The sequence below is a fragment of the Polypterus senegalus genome, chromosome 13, assembly GCF_016835505.1.
Source record: "Polypterus senegalus isolate Bchr_013 chromosome 13, ASM1683550v1, whole genome shotgun sequence".
Classification (NCBI taxonomy): Eukaryota; Metazoa; Chordata; class Cladistia; order Polypteriformes; family Polypteridae; genus Polypterus; species Polypterus senegalus.
Window position 1 is genome coordinate 36,325,909 of NC_053166.1, and position 20,219 is coordinate 36,346,127.

The 20,219-nt window shown below is 42.2% G+C and overlaps 1 protein-coding gene across 2 annotated transcripts in view; it reads left to right on the forward strand.

Moving 5' to 3' along the window:
* The window catches only part of rab24 (RAB24, member RAS oncogene family), a 60,741-nt gene extending 40,794 nt beyond the window's left edge, over positions 1-19,947 (forward strand). For both annotated transcript variants that reach the window (XM_039773834.1, XM_039773833.1), the window contains 5 exons: positions 6,970-7,037; positions 10,388-10,487; positions 11,667-11,717; positions 16,148-16,210; positions 18,751-19,947. In XM_039773834.1, the coding sequence (XP_039629768.1) occupies positions 6,970-7,037; positions 10,388-10,487; positions 11,667-11,717; positions 16,148-16,210; positions 18,751-18,815 (347 nt within the window). In that variant the 3' untranslated portion in view covers positions 18,816-19,947. The remainder of the gene's footprint in view (positions 1-6,969; positions 7,038-10,387; positions 10,488-11,666; positions 11,718-16,147; positions 16,211-18,750) is intronic.
* The last annotated feature ends 272 nt before the right edge of the window (positions 19,948-20,219 follow it).

Sequence of the window (20,219 nt, forward strand, 5' to 3'; positions counted from 1 at the left end):
GTGTTCACCTTGCGGTGAGCTGATGTCCTGTCCTGGGATTGTTTCTGTCTTGTGCCGATGCTGCTGGAATGGACACATCCTTGGATGTAATCATTAAACATCCTTTTCAGAGATACTGTGGCAAGGTGTCCTCGGAATTTAATGGATATTTTGGGCACACGCGTCGCATCGCGTGAAGTATAAACCTGGCCTTAGGCTTACTTTTCAGCTGACTATCTTGACTAGGGCTTATGTTACAGAGCAGCCAGAGTAGGTCTTATTTTTGGGGAAACACGGTAGTAATTAATCATTTATTATTATTTCACTGGGTCTTATGTGTTTTTTGACTTTTGGAGGGCGCCTTCAGATTTGTTTTGATCAGCACTGCTCCATGTACACCAATGTTTCTCAGCCTTTTTTATCCCATGACCCAGTTTCAGTTTTTGAAATTCATTGTTGACAAACTAGCAGCAAATACAAACGGCACCCTTGTCGAAACGAGCGCAGTTGGCAGAGACGGTGGTGGGTGGGTGGAATGGCTGGACTGTGATTAGAAGAGAGAGGCAGCTCATACTTGCCTTGTCGATTGCCCTGGTGACCTACCGGTGAACCAGTGGTTCAAAAACACGGACCCAGTGTGTGGCCCCTTAGACTCGAAGATGGGTTTGTGCTGCTCCATTAAAGTGTGTGCCTCACCGCACACCCACCTTGTGACCGACGTTCAGTCAATTTGACATACGGCCAAATCGCTGGTCCCAAGTGAAGCTGCAAGTCAGTGCATGACAGTATTTAAACTCTTCAGACATATACGTGTGCATTTGTACTTTATGTGATTTTTAATATGTATACTATTCTTGCTATTATTGTAATTTTAACCCTTTCTCATGGTATGCACGTAAAGCACAGAGTCCTTAAAACTCTTGATTTGTTGCTTAAAAAAATGCAGGTAGAAAGTTCAAAATGGGACACTTGAAAGTGCAGTCCTTTAGCAAATGAGATTGTCCGTGTGTTTAAAGTGACAGAGAGGCTGGAAAAAGTGGAGTCGGGACCGCTGTAGGGCACATAAAAAGACCACATTACATCACTTGCGATTGCTCAAACAGTGATGTCAAGAAATAACATGGATGACTGAATTAAACTCAGTTTCTGCTTTCTTTCCCTTTACATTTGCAGCAAAGTGTAATACAGGTGATTAGGACAAATAAATACATTCAATTATTTCAGTCAGCAGCCAAGTAATGGACAAAGCTTGTGTGAAACCTTGAGGTGGATAAATAAGTATTGCTGACAATGAAAAGACATCTTATAATGGCCTTAAAACATTATTTTAATAATCAAAGGAAAATGAGAAATATCACATATATTTTCCTTTGTTTGTAAAGAGAATGGAAACCACATCTTGTTGTTGTGATGAATGGTTAACAGTAGGAAAGGGCAGCCATAAGTCAGGGACTTGTGATCCAAGAATGACCCAGAATGGGCTCGGGCGCAGACCGATACTGTTAGGCAGACAGACAGACAAGTGTCTGAACGATCTTTTCTTGGTACAGCTGTAGATAACATGCAGTTGTGTTTAAGAGGCAGAGATCTGTCCATTTTTGCTACTAATGATACAAGCGAAAGCCAACCATCCATTTTGGAAAAGACTGATCAGGGAAATGATGTGCAACAACATATCTGGAAAATATTGCAACACTGCATTGCCTGTGTAAAAGAACACAATGGCGAACTTAGAGTAAAGAATACTTCTGTTGTGTTAGTTCACTCCACTCACAAGGCAGTTGAAGGATTTCGAGTGAAGAGGTTTTGATACACAAATCGTATCAAGTGAGAGGACAGATAGAAATGAATGGGTGTTGGCACTTGGGTTGTCATTGCACTGTCAGAGGAGGCGCGAACACTCGAGTGTTAGGTAAAATGAAAAAAAAACATACACGTAGATATGGCCAGCCATTCATACTGAGCATTTAGGTTAGCACCACTTGTTCACTATTCAAAACCATCTTCTGGACAAGTCCTGGAGGGCCAAATGGTCAGTAAAGGTCTCCTGGAAGCTGCTAGTGTTTGGGATGAGTTCAGGTTTCACTCCTAATTGTACTTCCAAGGAGAGACTGAGGACATGACGTTTAAAAAGTACTTGTTCAATCCCCATGTAGTGGCAGCTGCCACACAAAACCTATGACGGAAAGTGCTCCAGGATAATGATAGTTGTAGGACCCACTAATGGACACCAATAAAGACATCCAAGTTAAAGAAGGAGACATTTAATGGAAAGCAATTTTCTGACCCAGGGTGTGACCTGCTGTAGGCTCTCCAGCTTTGACCGACGTGAAAGCTCCGGTGTAAAATATGTTTGGGGAGGCCATTGAGATGGACATTAAGATGACCTCCAAGAAAACCTGGGAAACCATCTGAAAATTCAGAAACCCATTACGGAACAATTCCCAGGCTGCTCTTGTGCATTGTACAGAATTGTCTTTTTTTTTTTTTTGTCAAGGGGTTGAAGGAACTTTTTGAAAAATACCATCATATATATATATATATATATATATATATATATATATATATATATATATATATATATATATATATACACAAATGTACCTCAATAAATTAGAATATCATCGAAATGTTCATTTATTTCAGTAATGCAATTCAAAAAGTGAAACTCATAAATGATATAGATTCATTACACACAGAGTGAGATGTCTCAAGTATTCTTTTCATTTTACTGATTCTGGCCTATAGGTAATGAAAACTCAAAAATTCAGTATCTCAGAAAATGAAAATATTTCATAAGACCAATAAAAAAAAATATTTTTAATACAGAAATGTTGGCCGTGTATGCACTAAATACTTGGTTGGGGCTCCATTTGCCTGAATTACTGCATCGATGCGGTGTGGCATGGAGGTGATAAGCCTGTGGCACTGCTGAGGTGGTATGGAAACCCAGGATGCTTTGATAGTGGCCTTCAGCTCGTCTGCATTGCTGGGTCTGGTGTCGCTCATCTTGCTCTTGACAATACCCCAGAGATTCTCTGTGGTGTTTAGGTCAGGCGAGTTTGATGGCAATTAAGCACAGTGATACCATGGTCATTAAAGCAGGTATTGGTACTTTTGACAGTGTGGGCAGGTGCCAAGTCCTGCTGGAAAATGAAATCTGCATCTTCATAAAGCTCGTCAGCAGAGGGAAGCATGAAGTGCTCTAAAATTTCCTGGCAGACGGCTGCGCTGACTTTGGACTTGATAAAATACAGTGGACCAATACCAGCAGATGACATGGCTCCCCAAATCATCACTGACTGTGGAAACTTCACACTGGACCTTCACACTGTGCCTGTCCACTCTTCCACCAGATTCTGGGACCTTGATTTTCAAATGAAATGCAAAGTTTACTTACATCTGAAAATAGGACTTTGGACCACTGAGCAACAGTTCAGTCTGTTTTCTGTGACATTGTCTTTGGTTCGGGAGTGGCTTGACACAAGGAAGACGACAGTTGTAGCCCATGTCCCAGATACGTCTCTGTGTGTGGTGGCTCCTGAAGCACTGACTCCAACCGCAGTCCACTCCTCGTGAATCTCCCCCAAAATTCTTGAAAGGGCCGTGCTTCACAATCCTCTCATGGCTGTGGTTATCCCTGTTGCTTTTGCACCTTTTGCTGCCACATTTTTTCCTTCCACTTAACTTTCCACTAATATGCTTGGATACAGCACTCTGTGAACAGCAAGCTTCTTTAGCAATCACCTTTTGTGGCTTATCCTCCTTGTTAGGGGCGTCATGACTGTCTTCTGCACAACTGTCAAGTCAGCAGTCTTCCTCCATGATTGTGTGGCCTACTGAAGCACACGGAGAGACCATTTAAAGGCTCAGGACACATTTGCAGGTGTTTTGAGTTAATTAGCTGAGTGGAGTGCGACACCAGGAGTCTACAATATTCTAATTTTTCCGAGATACTGAATTTTGGGTTTTCATTAGCTATAAGCCATAATCAGCAAAATGAAAAGAAATAAATGCTTGAAATATCACTCTGTGTGTAATGAATCTATATAATATACAAGTTTGACTTTTTAAATTGAATTACTGAAATAAATAAAATTTTCAATGATATTCTACAAACCGGATTCCAAAAAAGTTGGGACACTAAACAAATTGTGAATAAAAACTGAATGCAATGATGTGGAGATGGCAAATGTCAATATTTTATTTGTAATAGAACGTAGATGACAGATCAAACGTTTAATCCGAGTAAATGTATCATTTTAAAGGAAAAATATGTTGATTCAAAATTTCACGTGTCAACAAATCCCAAAAAAGTTGGGACAAGTAGCAATAAGTGGCTGGAAAAAGTAAATTTGAGCATAACAAAGAGCTGGAAGACCAATAAACACTAATTAGGTCAATTGGCAACATGATTTGGTATAAAAAGTACTTCTCAGAGTGGCAGTGTCTCTCAGAAGCCAAGATGGGTAGAGGATCACCAATTCCCACAATGTTGCGCAGAAAGATAGTGGAGCAATATCAGAAAGGTGTTACCCAGCGAAAAATTGCAAAGACTTTGCATCTATCATCATCAACTGTGCATAACATCATCCGAAGATTCAGAGAATCTGGAACAATCTCTGTGCGTAAGGGTCAAGGCCGTAAAACCATACTGGATGCCCGTGATCTCCGGGCCCTTAAACGACACTGCACCACAAACAGGAATGCTACTGTAAAGGAAATCACAGAATGGGCTCAGGAATACTTCCAGAAACCATTGTCAGTGAACACAATCCACCTGCCATCCGCCGTTGCCAGCTGAAACTCTACAGTGCAAAGAAGAAGCCATTTCTAAGCAAGATCCACAAGCTCAGGCGTTTCACTGGGCCAGGGATCATTTAAAATGGAGTGTGGCAAAATGGAAGACTGTTCTGTGGTCAGGCGAGTCACGATTCAAAGTTCTTTTGGAAATCTGGGACGCCATGTCATCCGGACCAAAGAGGACAAGGACAACCCAAGTTGTTATCAACGCTCAGTTCAGAAGCCTGCATCTCTGATGGTATGGGGTTGCATGAGTGCGTGTGGCATGGGCAGCTTGCATGTCTGGAAAGGCACCATCAATGCAGAAAAATATATTCAGGTTCTAGAACAACATATGCTCCCATCCAGACGTCATCTCTTTCAGGGAAGACCCTGCATTTTTCAACAAGATAATGCCAGACCACATTCTGCATCAATCACAACATCATGGCTGCGTGGAGAAGGATCCGGGTACTGAAATGGCCAGTCTGCAGTCCAGATCTTTCACCTATAGAGAACATTTGGCGCATCATAAAGAGGAAGGTGCGACAAAGAAGGCCCAAGACGATTGAACAGTTAGAGGCCTGTATTAGACAAGAATGGGAGAGCATTCCTATTTCTAAACTTGAGAAACTGGTCTCCTCGGTCCCCAGACGTCTGTTGAGTGTTGTAAGAAGAAGGGGAGATGCCACACAGTGGTGAAAATGGCCTTGTCCCAACTTTTTTGGGATTTGTTGACTGACACCATGAAATTCTGAATCAACATATTTTTCCCTTAAAATGATACATTTTATCAGTTTAAACTTTTGTTCCGTGATTTATGTTCTATTCTGAATAAAATATTAGAAGTTGGCACCTCCACATCATTGCATTCAGTTTTTATTCACGATTTGTATAGTGTCCCAACTTTTTTGGAATCCGGTTTGTAATTTATTGAGATGCATGTGTGTGTGTGAGTGTGTGTGTGTGTGTGTGTCTAGGATGAGCCAGAGCAGCAGGCCATCTCCTTGTCCTTACTTGGCTATGTAAATAGTCACAGGTGCTTGCCAGACTGGATGTTAACAGAATTCCTGAATCCCAGAAACAAAGTCCAGGCTCCCAAACTGTGTGTGATGATGAGATGTGGTGAGAGGCAGGTAATGTTACACACTCCAATCTCTTTCAACAAATACATATTACATCATCCAGTGACAAGTGTGACTGTGTCCACAGATCTCTCAGAAATGGATCCATCAAAGTCTTCAAAGTAAACTGATCAATAAGATAGGCTCCATGTTACATAGACAGATATAAAGGAAAAGGATAGCTGGGTGTGAGAGGCACTATATTAGATGGATAAAGACTTAGGATTAGGTGAACGGATAGACAGAAAGTGCCCTGTATAAGATACAGTAGGTGTGCAGGGCATTACGTTATACAGTTAATATAGTTAGCTAGATGCTGTATTGATCTCAAAATGAAATTGCGGTGTTTCAGCAGCCTACTTATGTTAACATTCTGATTTGCTTAGAAACCACACAGAACGGGTTCAGATTTACACAGTAAAATAAATGTTTCCTTAATCTATATAAGGTTAACTTATTCAAATGATACGGTTTGTGTATTTTGTTTTTTGTATTTTTCTCCTTCCCTCTTTGCCTTTACAGAGTCATTGCTGTATTTAACTCTTAATTATCTGTGATATGGGGGCTAGTTTAATGATTACTTCATCAGAGCCTCTTTGTCAGGCTTTCACAGCTCTTGCTTGGCCTTCACAATCTCCATAGTGGTCTGGCGGCATACAGAACTCCCATTGTACTTCACCCTGGCAAGCAGTCTGCTGCTGCCCTGTTACTCTCCCCCATGACCAAGATGCAGAGTTGGACTTTTGGAAGGTTAACGTCATCTAGTAATATTGTAGTGCTAGCTGTAGTGACGGGTAACACAGTCCGCATGTTCAGGTCATTGGAGAATGAAACTGGTATGGGTTTGCACAGAATGAAAATCATTTTTACGGCCTTTAGTTTATTATTATCCATTCTTTTGGAAGCTTTGACTCTGTTCTCACAAGTGCTGGAAATTCTGACAGAGGGTAATGGAGATTATTTATAATTCAGGAAGCATCATCTGTACTCTGATGTGAGATGAATCAGCACTTCAGGGACTGTGAGCAGTTAACTCTTGTTGACTTCCTTAACTTTAGTAATACCCTTCTTCTTCCTCCCTTAGATCTGACTGACAGCAGCAGCTTTCTGAGGGTTAAGTTCTGGGTGAAGGAACTGCAGAACTGTGAAGAGGTATGTCTGCCATCTTGGACTTGGGGTTTCTAATAGGCCATGAGGGTTAGGAAGTGATAGGTGAATGTTTTGGAGCTCCGAGCATAATGAGTTTGTATTTATACAGTGAATTCAGAAAGTATTCAGACCCCTTTTTTTCACATTTTGTTATATTGTAGCCTTGTGTTAAAAATGTTTACATTAATTTTACCCCAGAACGACAACAGGATTTTAGAAATTTCTGCAGGTTTATTTAAAATGAAAAACCAAATATCACGACACAAGTGTTCAGACCCTTTGCGATGATATTTTAACCCTTAAACTGCCACATACTTGGAGGTTAAGGCACCCCTGGACGCCAAATATGTTTTTGCTGCACTTAAGTAATCGTCACAGTTCACCAAGAAAAAGTGAAATTTTAACGGAGCACATATTTTTTTCAAGCAAAGAGCATCACAATTACTGCAACACCGATCATTTTACACACTGCAAATGAACTGTAAAAACTATATCAAAAATCTACTGGAACAATATGTACAACATGCAACTGATGCCATTGATGAAATTCAGTAAATCGCCGAGCCAACTGCGCTTGAACGGGCTGCACACCGAGGCCAGCGCTGATGCCTGCAGGCCAGTCTAGTGCAGCGGCTGAATCCCAGGTACAGTGATGCTGATTCGCTAGGTGGCGGCAGTGGTCATGAGCTGGCTGCTCAACTAATGTACGGCATTGACTGATCAGCTCCGGCATGCTTGCAAATTGCACTGGGAAGCCACTATAGCCAGTTCCGGTGGTTTAAGGGTTAATAAATCTGGGCCGGGGCATCCCATTCTATTGATCATCGTTGAGATGTTTCTACACTTTGTTTGGAGTCCACGTGTGGTCAGTTCAGTTGATTGGACATGATTAGCAAAGCCACCCATCAATCTGTAGAAAGTCCCACAGCTGACAAAGCTATCGGAGCAAAAACCAAGCCATGAGGTCAAAGGAATTACCTGCACAGCTCAGTCGGGTTATTTTGTGGCACAGATCTGGGGAAGGCTACAAACGCTTCCTGCAGCATTGAAGGTTCCCAAAATCACAGTGGCCTTTATAAAAAGGAAAAAGGTTTGGAACAGCCGTGACTCTTTATAGAGCTGACCAGCCAAATAGAGGAGTAGTAGGAGAGGTGACCAAAAACGTAATGTTATCCTGCCTCGGCTGCAAAAAAACCTTAAGGACAAACAGCAGTGCAACACTCCACTGAGAGAATGGCAAGACAGAAGCCTCCCTTACGTAATAGACACATGGGAGCCCACTAGAGGACTCTCAGACTGTGAGAAGCAAGAATCTTTGGTCGGATGAAACCAAGATTAGCATGAAGCCTAGAAGAAACCGAATACCACTCATCACATACGCAATAGCAATCCAACAGTAAAACATGGTGGTGGCGGCATCATGCTGTGGGGTTGATGAACTGGGGCACTAGACAGGGTGGAGGTAAAGCTGAACAGAGCAAAGTATTGAGATATCCTTCATGAGACCCTGGGCCAGAACATTCTGGACCTCCGACTGGTCTGAAGGTTCACCTTTCAACAGGACAAAGACCCTAAGCCCAGAGCAAAGCTACTGTGTCCTGGCAGTTAAAGTGTGTAAACTGGAGACCCTCAAAGCCTCAACTGCAATGCCCTGTACACTTTGTGATCAACATACGGAGCCATAAGTCGGCGCCTGACTGTAATTTAAGAATTGTCTATGGGAGGTGTGCTATACAGTAATAATAAATGCGTTTTAAATATGCTGCATGAATTGTTTTATTATAAAGGAATTCCTTTTTTTCAGTATTTCTGCTTATTGATGTTATATAAGGGTGTCACAGACGTGGTGAAACGGGGTATGAGGTTAAAAGTTAAGATGTCTCAGATGTTCAAGAAATACACAAAACTGCCCATGAAGAGAGGGGAGCCGTCAAACGTCTGGCTTGATAAGACAAGGATTGATTGTTTTGGACTTCTAAAGGAAGAATTTATTTAGAACAGGGGTCCTCAATCACGGTCCTGGAGGGCCGCAGTGGCTGCAGGTTTTTGTTGTAACGCGGTTGCTTAATTAGACCAGCATTTCTCCATTTAGCTTGTTACCATTTACACCCGTGTGTATTTATCATGCAGTATTGTGTTTGTTTAAATACTTGGAAGGAAAGCAAACAGGAAAAAAGGGAAGGACTGAGAATTACTCATCCTTTTTAGTCTTCAATCATGTGGACGATATCCTTAGCAAGGGGAAGAAAATCTAGGATATGAGAATGACCTGACATAGCAGAGTTAAAGCACTTGTTGTTGTTCTTCTTCTTCGTCGTCTTCTTCATCTTCTTTCGGCTGCTCCCGTTAGGGGTCGCCACAGCAAATCATCTACTTCCATATCTTCCTGTCCTCTGCATCTTGTTCTGTTACACCCGTAACCTGCATGTCATAAAATTAAATTAGCAGCAAGAATTGCTTTCTAATTAAGCAACCGGGTTAGAACAAAAACCTGCAGCCACTGCGGCCCTCCAGGCCTGAGATTGAGGACCCCTGATTTAGAATAACATCATAAGACATAAGTCCCAATGTGAAATTCAGTACTCAAGAAGAAAACTGAATACCACTCTACCACAGTAAGTGAGCCACTGCTGAGACCCTAATATTAAGGCTCAGGGTGGTCCCAAGAAACCCTGGCTGAAACACAACAATTGAAGAGATGATCCCCAAAAGCACCGTTTATTTTATTATGCCAGTGTGGTGGGGATGCACTAAAACACACGGGATAAAAATGTTGATTTAGCTTAGCGTTTTGGTTTCTGTTTGTTTCAAACTGGTTGAGTCCTTAAATATAAAACTTAACAAGAATTAAAGTGTCAACTCGTGGTTATTTTTAGAGTTGGGAGAAAACATTTACTTGAGTGCAGTTTTAGGCGTCTCTCTTGCCAGCCTTGTATTGAGTGTTTCATCTTTATTTTAATTTTGTTGATATAAGAAATTAATATTTGGTTACATTATATACAGAACAGTCCAGTGTCCCAGTCCTGGTCTGGTTGGTTTTTATTCTGACAGAGTGCCCAGCCACTGAGTGGCACCCAATTCAGCTGCTCAAGTGACACTCTGTGGGCACAGCTGTATGCTGAGGACATTTCCAAGTGTGATCTGCACTGCGTCAGTTCAAGTCCAGTGCATGAGGACGCCATTCAGCATGTGGTGAAGCTCCAGACTTCTTCAGAGCTGTTTCTCAGCAGGAGCTGCCTTGAGAAGTTGTGTGGTGTGCTGTAGGACACGTACAAGAGATCTTTTAGTGCCTGTAAATTTTTTTTATTAATTCTTTTTTCTTCTTCTTCTGGGGATAACGTATAACATCTCAGCACTGCAAAATCTACCTGTGTGGCACCAAAAGTGACCTGGTGGAGGACGATCGCAGCATGAGGAAGGTGGATTTCCATGATGTCCAGGACTATGCTGATGGTGCGGTGCCTTTACTCGCCTCTTCGTTGAGTTTTGCATGTGTCAGGGTCCTCTTAGATTTTTTTTTTTTTTTGTTTTTCTAAAATTCATAACTCGAACCCTAAGTCCTAGTTTTGAAATTGAAAACCGGCAGTGGATGACATAAAGCACATACTGAGTAGCCGATGCAAATTCTGTGTTTAAACTGGCACTTGCAGTTGTGCGTCATTCCTCACGACTGTGTGTCCGCTCTCACTCTCGCTGAATTTCACTTTGCATAGAAACTCGCTGGAGCTGCTAACAGGGGTTTTTTTCTGAGCGTGTGTGTGTGTAACGTCATCCCCACTGAGCAGTATTTCCATGTGCCACATGTCTGTGTTCAGCATTCGCTCCTCAGATCGAGCAGCTTCAGTGTTGTTCTGCCCACACTACTGTGTCACTACCACAATTGTGACAAAAATAAACCTGAATTTTACTGAGCCCTTCAGAGTACAATCCCTCATCAGCCTCTGCCTGGAATGAGACGACAAGAAATCGGGCGCAGCAGTTAGAATGCCTCCCCCAGTGCAGCCCACCTCGTCTCACACTTGCTGTGAGCCCCCTTCCGTCATCTCTTCTCTGCCTTTATCTGTGGTGCCCTCAGTGCTTCGGCTCTTGTCGGAGATGCAGAAATTTGGAGTGTGGAAGACTACGGGGGGACGCAATCCAGAAGTCCCGGGGTTGAGCAGTTGTGGTGCTGCATGGTGTCTGGGGTTCAGTGGTTGTGGGTGTGTGGTGAAGCTTTTCATAACTTTAAGATATTATTTTGGTGCAATTAACCAGTCAGCGTTTGACTAAGTGCTGGGATCACAGACCGATGGAGTATAATAGTGACAGCCACATAAGCCACATACAATGATAAGAATTAGAAATAAAATGTTATATATGAGGGTACTATTTCATAGCAGATTATGTTAAACATGCAGACCCCAGTGATGTCTGGTGGGCTGGTTAAATAACCTTCATGGCTGCCAACACACACAGCCTCAGTTTTTACATTGAAGACTTTCACTAATTGGTTAATTTAAAAATATTTTCAACGTGCATGTCATAGCAGATGGCCAGGAGATGATAGCAGACCCTGGCGTATTTTTTCTTCTCCATACTAATTCAGTTCTTCTGTCCTAAAGAGCCTAATGGGTTTGTTTCTTCTCGCTACAGAAATCAAAGCTCAACTGTTTGAAACTTCAAGCAAAACGGGCCACAATGTCGGTGAGTACACTTCGAAAGTGCACCGCATTAGCTTAGAAATGAGAAAAATACGTTAAAGTGCTGCGAAATGTCACAGGACATAAATAACAACAACAGCATCATCCAGTGAGAGCAGAAATAATTAAATGTATCATGAAATGTATTTTGCTGCCTGTTACTTTGTCATTATTTCTTCATTTATTTCATTAACACTGCATGAAATATGACCTGGAATGAAAACTGTCACTTTTGCTCATCAAGGTTGAGAGGGCGGGCTCTAGCAAGTACTGCTCTTTGATTTGTGAATTGTTTTACAGGGTGGACATATGTGCCAGGGCTGACAAATTAGACTACAGTGGCTTGCAAAAGTATTCGGCCCCCTTGAACTTTTCCACATTTTGTCACATTACAGCCACAAACATGAATCAGTTTTATTGGAATTCCACGTGAAAGACCAATACAAAGTGGTGTACACGTGAGAAGTGGAACGAAAATCATAGATGATTCCAAACAATTTTTACAAATAAATAACTGCAAAGTGGGGTGTGTGTAATTATTCAGCCCCCTGAGTCAATACTTTGTAGAACCACCTTTTGCTGCAATTACAGCTGCCAGTCTTTTAGGGTCAATACTTTGTAGAACCACCTTTTGCTGCAATTACAGCTGCCAGTCTTTTAGGGTATGTCTCTACCAGCTTTGCACATCTAGAGACTGAAATCCTTGCCCATTCTTCTTTGATAAACAGCTCCAGCTCAGTCAGATTAGATGGACAGCGTTTGTGAACAGCAGTTTTCAGATCTTGCCACAGATTCTTGATTGGATTTAGATCTGGACTTTGACTGGGCCATTCTAACACATGGATATGTTTTGTTTTAAACCATTCCATTGTTGCCCTGGCTTTATGTTTAGGGTCGTTGTCCTGCTGGAAGGTGAACCTCCGCCCCAGTCTCAAGTCTTTTGCAGACTCCAAGAGGTTTTCTTCCAAGATTGCCCTGTATTTGGCTCCATCCATCTTCCCATCAACTCTGACCAGCTTCCCTGTCCCTGCTGAAGAGAAGCACCCCCAGAGCATGATGCTGCCACCACCATATTTGACAGTGGGGATGGTGTGTTCAGAGTGATGTGCAGTGTTAGTTTTCCGCCACACATAGCGTTTTGCATTTTGGCCAAAAAGTTCCATTTTGGTCTCATCTGACCAGAGCACCTTCTTCCACATGTTTGCTGTGTCCCCCACATGGCTTGTGGCAAACTGCAAACGGGGCTTCTTACGGTTTTCTGTTAACAATGGCTTTCTTCTTGCCACTCTTCCATAAAGGCCAACTTTGTGCAGTGCACGACTAATAGTTGTCCTATGGACAGATTCCCCCACCTGAGCTGTAGATCTCTGCAGCTCGTCCAGAGTCACCATGGGCCTCTTGGCTGCATTTCTGATCAGCGCTCTCCTTGTTCGGCCTGTGAGTTTAGGTGGACGGCCTTGTCTTGGTAGGTTTACAGTTGTGCCATACTCCTTCCATTTCTGAATGATCGCTTGAACAGTGCTCCGTGGGATGTTCAAGGCTTTGGAAATCTTTTTGTAGCCTAAGCCTGCTTTAAATTTCTCAATAACTTTATCCCTGACCTGTCTGGTGTGTTCTTTGGACTACATGGTGTTGTTGCTCCCAATATTCTCTTAGACAACCTCTGAGGCCGTCACAGAGCAGCTGTATTTGTACTGACATTAGATGACACACAGGAGCACTCTATTTAGTCAGTAGCACTCATCAGGCAACGTCTATGGGCAACTGACTGCACTCAGACCAAAGGGGGCGGAAGAATTACGCACACCCCACTTTGCAGGTATTTATTTGTAAAAAATGTTTGGAATCGTGTATGATTTTCGTTCCACTTCTCAAGTGTACACCACTTTGTATTGGTCTTTCACGTGGAATTCCAATAAAACTGATTCATGTTTGTGGCTGTAATGTGACAAAATGTGGAAAAGTTCAAGGGGGCCGAATACTTTTGCAAGCCACTGTGTGTGTGTGTATATATATAATACTTTTTAAAAAACACACTTATATTAAGTTATAAAGTGTACTAAAAAGTAAAAAATAAGTCTCATGTCACTCGTAAAATAAAAGTGTGGGCACTTTTGGTAAGATTTTATTGATTGATGAAAAGTGCCCACGCTTTTATTTTACGACTGACGTGTGACTTTTTTTTTTACTTTTTAGTACGCTTTTTAACTTAATATAAACGTGGTTTTTAAAAAGTATATAATATATATATATATATATATATATATATATATATATATATATAAATATATAATATTTTATTTTCAACTTTTTAGTCTTAGGTTTGTTTTTAGTATAATTTTGTAATCAATATTTTAGCACTTCCTTTAATATTTCTATCCATTACTAGCACCATCTATTGGTGAAATCTTGAACTATTCTTCATATGAAAATTTCATTTCTTACCATGGATTAATTGATCAATTAGTGAAACTGATTATTGATTCACGTATTGTCATTCTAAGTGAGTAAGTGTGCAAAATTTCAAGTCATTTGGACACTAGGAAGTGAATTAAATATTGATTACAAGATTTGTACCAGACAGCAAACAGTTAATAGAAGTGTGGTAATAATAAGGTGTGAATATTTGCAGTTAAAAATAAGTAAATATTCAAATAATCTCAAACTTCGGTTAATAGTTGTGGGCGTTTATACATACATGTGCGTTATTTATCATTCTAGTAATGGTTGCACAGCAAGAACAAACCCCATATGTGCTTTAAAGACACATCACAGTACATGTGCAGTGCCAGGGACCCCAGCTGAGAGCTACAAATCCCACTCAACACTGACCTAAGCATTCTGTGATTTGCAGAGGGGGCCGCAAGTGAGAAAAGGTAACTGTCAATAATGAAGTAGCGGAGAGCGGTGCCAGCCAGCACGTGTTAAGCTTCTTTTCATGGCTGTTTTTATGGCTAACTGTCCTGACAGGACTCACGGGGAATAGAAAACAGTCAATAAGACCACAACAAGGTGAGAATAAGTGGGTGAAGAACAAGAGCAGGCGTAAGACAGGCAGGCGGCAGGTCAAAAGAGGGCTTATTTTATTATATTGGAGATATCCAATGGGCACCGTACTTTATAATATCAGTGCAACAGCAATAATGTTGCCAGGGCTTGGTGATGAAGGGAATCCAGAGACCATTAGAGTGAACTACAGCCATGTAGCCTGGTGTACCTTAGGCAAATTCAAGGACATCAGTGACCCCATAAGTAATTGAGGGAGTGGGAGTGTAGAGTCAGTCGGTCAGTGAAAGGAGTGCCTTGAACTTGGGGTCCTGTCTTTGGGCATGAAGAGTAGACCATCAGATTGAGACCTTCAGGATATGAAGAAGGGGCTCTTGTGTGGCTCCTGGGCTCGACTCCGTATCACGGCAGGCTTTGCACAGTCTGTCAACTTTTGGTCCTCTTTTGCAGATGCAGCAATATTTTAATACGGGTGGGCAGAATATTTTTTCTTACACCTCATTGTTTTGTATGTCAGACCAGCAGCCACGTAACATGGAGACTAAATTCTCAGTTGGCTTTTTAAGGCGCCGATTTTAAAGCTTTACAATAAAGGGAAACTCCGACTTGCAAGTTATTTTCCTTTTGCTTTAATGAGAAGGTCTTGGCATTAAAGAACATTCCGGGATCTCAGATTTGAAAGTGAGTGGGGCACCAGACATGCGTTTGGGAAAACTGCCCCATTTACACTTGAGGGATCGAACAAAAACTGTTGTGACAAAATAACAAGCTGACCATTTGAGATTACAGAATGTCAGGCCAGGGAAGTGGAGTGCAAAAACAGATCTGCGAAACACGGTAGCAGTGCACAGCGGGCAACTCGATGCCAAAATAACATCGATATAACAAACAGCCGTACTTTACTAATGAAGTGTCAGCTTTTGCCTTTGATTGAGGCTCTTTTTAAATAAGTTTAAATTATATCAGATCTGACAGCCCCACAATGCGCTTAGGTCGACTTGAGAGTCCTGTGCCTTAAAGTTACGACTGTGAGCGTCGGATACGAGTACAAGACCGAGGCGCCCAGAATTACTGCGCCAAGCAGCTCCTTTAATGCAAGAAACTCCCAAGTCATCATCAGGAGCCTACATCTGAAGTGTCTGCTGTAAATGTGGCACTTAATGGCCAAAGGTCTACGTCCAGAATACCGACGGCTCACACACGCACATTCACACAAACAGTTATACGCCTTCATTTTGATTTGCCAGTTAGTGTAGGATGTGAGAGGAAACTTGGAAATCTTTATTTATAAACCCACTTCTGCAGGGTAGGGAGGGAACACGTACACCGCACACAGGACTGAAGATCTGTGAGCCTGCATGCCAACCACCTCCACCACCACCCTGTGCTTAGTTAGCAGTCAAATTGTGCCTCCGGTTTTCTTTACAGACGAGCTGTTCCAGAAAGTGGCTGAAGATTACGATCAGCTTTACTCCTTCCATCAGATGACAGGTGAGTAACGGCAGTAAAGACTTCATCTTGTGCACTCGGACCCCTGTGGTCGCAGTCTACCTGTACCTCCATCTGAACGTCTCACCAGTAATCCTAATGTGAGTGGCGCTCACCGGTATACCACCCAGCAGAGAAAATGTTTCCATGATTTGAGGACTCCTGTTGTGTGCAGCAGGCTGCTTGGCGCAAAATGGTGATGCCAGCCGGTGCCTCAGGAGCTCTTATGGTGAGTTTTAGTGGCAGAAACGGCTTTGGTAGGCTGGTGCAGGGCAGGACCTTACAAGACCATGTCAACGAGGAAAGCAAGAGCAACAAACATCACCTTACAAGTGCAACACCTATGATGTTGGGATGAAGAGAGTCCAGAGACCACTAGAGTGAGCCACAGCCATGTAGCCTGGTGTACCTGCAGCAAACAGAAGGGCATCTGTGACCCCATAAGCAATTGAGGGCTTAGAAAATACGATGGGACAGTAAAAGGAGTGCCCTGAACTTGGGGTCCCATCTTTGGACATGCGTGAGTAGACAGAGTCTGACATGACAGATCACAGAACTAACAAAACGTGCCCAAAGACTTCACGCTAGCTTCACCAGACAGCTGGGGTACAGCTCCTTAGCCTGCCACCCCATTGATTGATTCGCCATTCCACCATAACCTAATGAGCAAAACATATTGAATAAAAACTGACTTCACCGTGATACTTGGTTAACTTCCACACTGTTATTCTTTTGTTGAAAAATGCAGACATTCGTCTCCATTTTCACCTTTTTAACATCCGAACATGGAGACTTTTAGAAACGCTCTTCAGGGCGCTGCAATGTGGACTGAGAAAGACGCAGACTCTAATCTTGCACTGATTTGTTCGTGTTTATTACATGGCCCTGCCCTGATTGGTCACCCTCTGTGGATGAAAGCCATAGTCCAGCTAAGCCGACACACGAGAGTTGCTTTTCATGTTGATTATATCATACAGATAAAACTTTTAACTACACAGTGTCGCAGCACTAGCGAGGCACTGGAGCTCCATTCACGGATTGTTCCTGCTTCGCACTGTATTCTTGCTGGTGCTTGCGCGACACTGGAAGGATAGATGGATGGAATAATTAAACACGTAATACAAAGATATTACAGTGTTCCTTAAAAGTTATGAAGAATCGGCGTTGTAAGCTTACAGATGACTTAACGTCTATTACAGAGCTGATTGTGTGGCGATTGGTTACTTGGAGAAAGAAAAGTTAGGACAGGAATTGGTGGTTAGTACGTTTGAAAGAGAGTACTGCTGCAATAAATTATTTCATTGAAGGTCGCACACAGCACAGCAGGCATCTTGTGTGAGACAGAAACAATCACTGCGCCACCAAAATCAACTACGTCATTAAAGTGGAGATTTCAAGATTAAAGTTAACATTTTGTGCTTTCTTCCCCACAGTGTGCCTATTTTTTTTCTCTGTACCCTAATAAGCTTTCATATGACACTCAAACGGTGGGCTACGACTCGCATTTTCATGGTGACTTTGATATCCGACAACTTCTTTTTTATTTTGGCACTGAGCGACTTTATGAACTTGAGCTTTTGAGTTTCTCCGACACACTATGTCACTCGATCACTTCCTTTTGTTGTTTAAACCAACAAATAGTACGTTTTTCTTTGCCTCCACTTGGTATTCGCTGAAATTATTCTATTTTCCCCCGTGCTTTTGCAATTGTCTTTTCACAGAAGGCTGAGCTTATTTAATTGCATATTCAAAGAGGTGTAATTCTGGGAGGAGTTGGGGTGGGTCGGCAGGCACATGCGTTCACGCTGACCGGGATTTATGTAGCGGAAGAACGTGGAAGTTTGCGTACGCACAGATTTATGCATTTTTTTGTGCGTACGCACATTTCCACTTTTGTCCGTACGCCATATTTTAGTGCGAATTCAACGCACGGCGTTATGCATGAGGCCTCAGATGGTGTTCTTAGAAAGAAAAAGAAAAACAGAAACTCAACAGTCTGCTGTGGCAGGATGAGAGCAGCAACAAGCCATGGAATTAAATAACGAGTTCAGTTAACAACAAGAATCGGCTTCTCATTAAGGGATTGGTTGGAATTTGAAATCCCAGTTTAGCTGGTCATCTGTTGGCTCGTTTCACATCTCATTTCTACTTGGCTGTCATTTAATTAAGAAATCAATCAATTCAGAGGACTGGATCCTTAAAAACAAGGCTATTAAAATGAAGGGAAACAAGTTAATTAGCAGTGAAAACTGATTAGCAGAAGGGTTAGAATTAAACCTGCAGCCAGTGGTGCCCTCCAGGCCTGGAGTTGGCCACCCCTGGTGTAGAGCATGGAGAGTGTAACGATGATCCTGAGTGGAGCCAAGGAAAGGGAGGAGGAGACAAAGAGGGGAGCCCCATAAAGTCCTGTTTAGTGAGTTTCACGTCTTGCAATTGCAAAATCACACGAAAAGTAAACTGTAGCGGCCGTTTCGCAAAACTGCATGCTAAGTGACTCTGCACAGTTTCAGTCCTCACTAATTATTTCTATTTATTTATTTTAGAAGAAAAAGGTGTTGACCTGTGTCAGAAGAAGAACTCCACTTTTTATGCCTGCTGTCATCACTGATCCCCCATTAGAACCCCTACTGGAAATAGAGACCCCCAAACTGGGCCACATTGACTGCTGTTCTCGTTGTTGGGTGACGTCCCTTTTTTTTTTTTTTTTTTTTAACTACTGAATGCCCGCCATCCTTGGAATGATTTTTTTTTTCTTTTTCTCAAAAACCACAAATAAAATAAAAAGAAAACAAGAGCCCGACTGAGCCAGTAGCCTGTCAGAGGCTGCCTTGAACAGAAGGACACGTTTGTGAAGTATGCTGGTCAGCACACGGGTAACAGCCTGGTTATTTTTTAAAATTACATTTTATTTTCTTTTGTCTTCATCTTTTTTTTAAGTAGAAATCAAATGATATTTTATCGTATTTAGAAGACCGAGTCTGAGCAACACGAATGACGGCACCCGGCACACTCTGCTCTCTAGTGGACGACATCTGAACAGCTCTAGTTTGGTTTGATGTTTTCGCTGTGCAGAGCGAGTGGCTACTTAATGAAGAGCGATGGAGGAGCTCTTCTGGAGGCCCACTTTGCATTTTATACGTTAGGCTGTTCATTTTGAGAAGTAAAGCACAAACACGAGTCCACGCTGAATGCTCTATTTTGGTTTCTTGGTTTACATTTCCCATGGGGCCCGCTCACAATCGGTGCCCACCATACTGTCTACCCTTTCTTGAAAGCTGGATTGTCGTGGCGGGCGGCTGGCTGGTTAGACGGCCTTACGTGGACCAACACGGGGACACAACGTGTCATTGACTTTCTGACGACTTTGTTTCAACAGACTGACCTCCAACTCGCTGAGCTGACATCACATGTGCTTATTGTTGGTGACAATTCATTGGTGATCTCCGCACTGTTTATTAGGGGGCGCCACTCTGAGGACGACATAGAACTGCACAAAGAGTGGGCGAAACAAAGGCCCCTCCATGAAGTTTACACTTTTATTACAAGGAGTGGTGTGCTGAGCGACTGATTATGTGCCTCATGGAAATCCACCTGCTTTTTCTAGCTTTGTTTTATTTATTTATTAATATTTTGGTAGGGTTTGTTTAAACAAAGAAGTGCAGTTAATGAAGAAAATAAATCTGCCAAATCTATTTGTATTGTTTCACTTTGGAAGAATAAAATTGCATTACAACCAAGAAGTACACGTGTGATGGTGTCAGTGGGACACAGAAATGCAAATGTGTGACGTCTTACTGATGTGGCGCTGAACATTCTGGGATCTCACCACAATCGGACCTCTGGGATTCAAGTCTTGTTTGCTATTTTATCTCCATTTGATGTTGATTTTATTTTAACAACAGCCTTTAAGTAAATAAATAGAATCCAAAATACACCAAGCCGTTTACATTTCAGCCGAGTAGCTAAACCCAGTTTCCTGTGACTGTGGACAGCCTGGTGGAGCAGCGGGTAG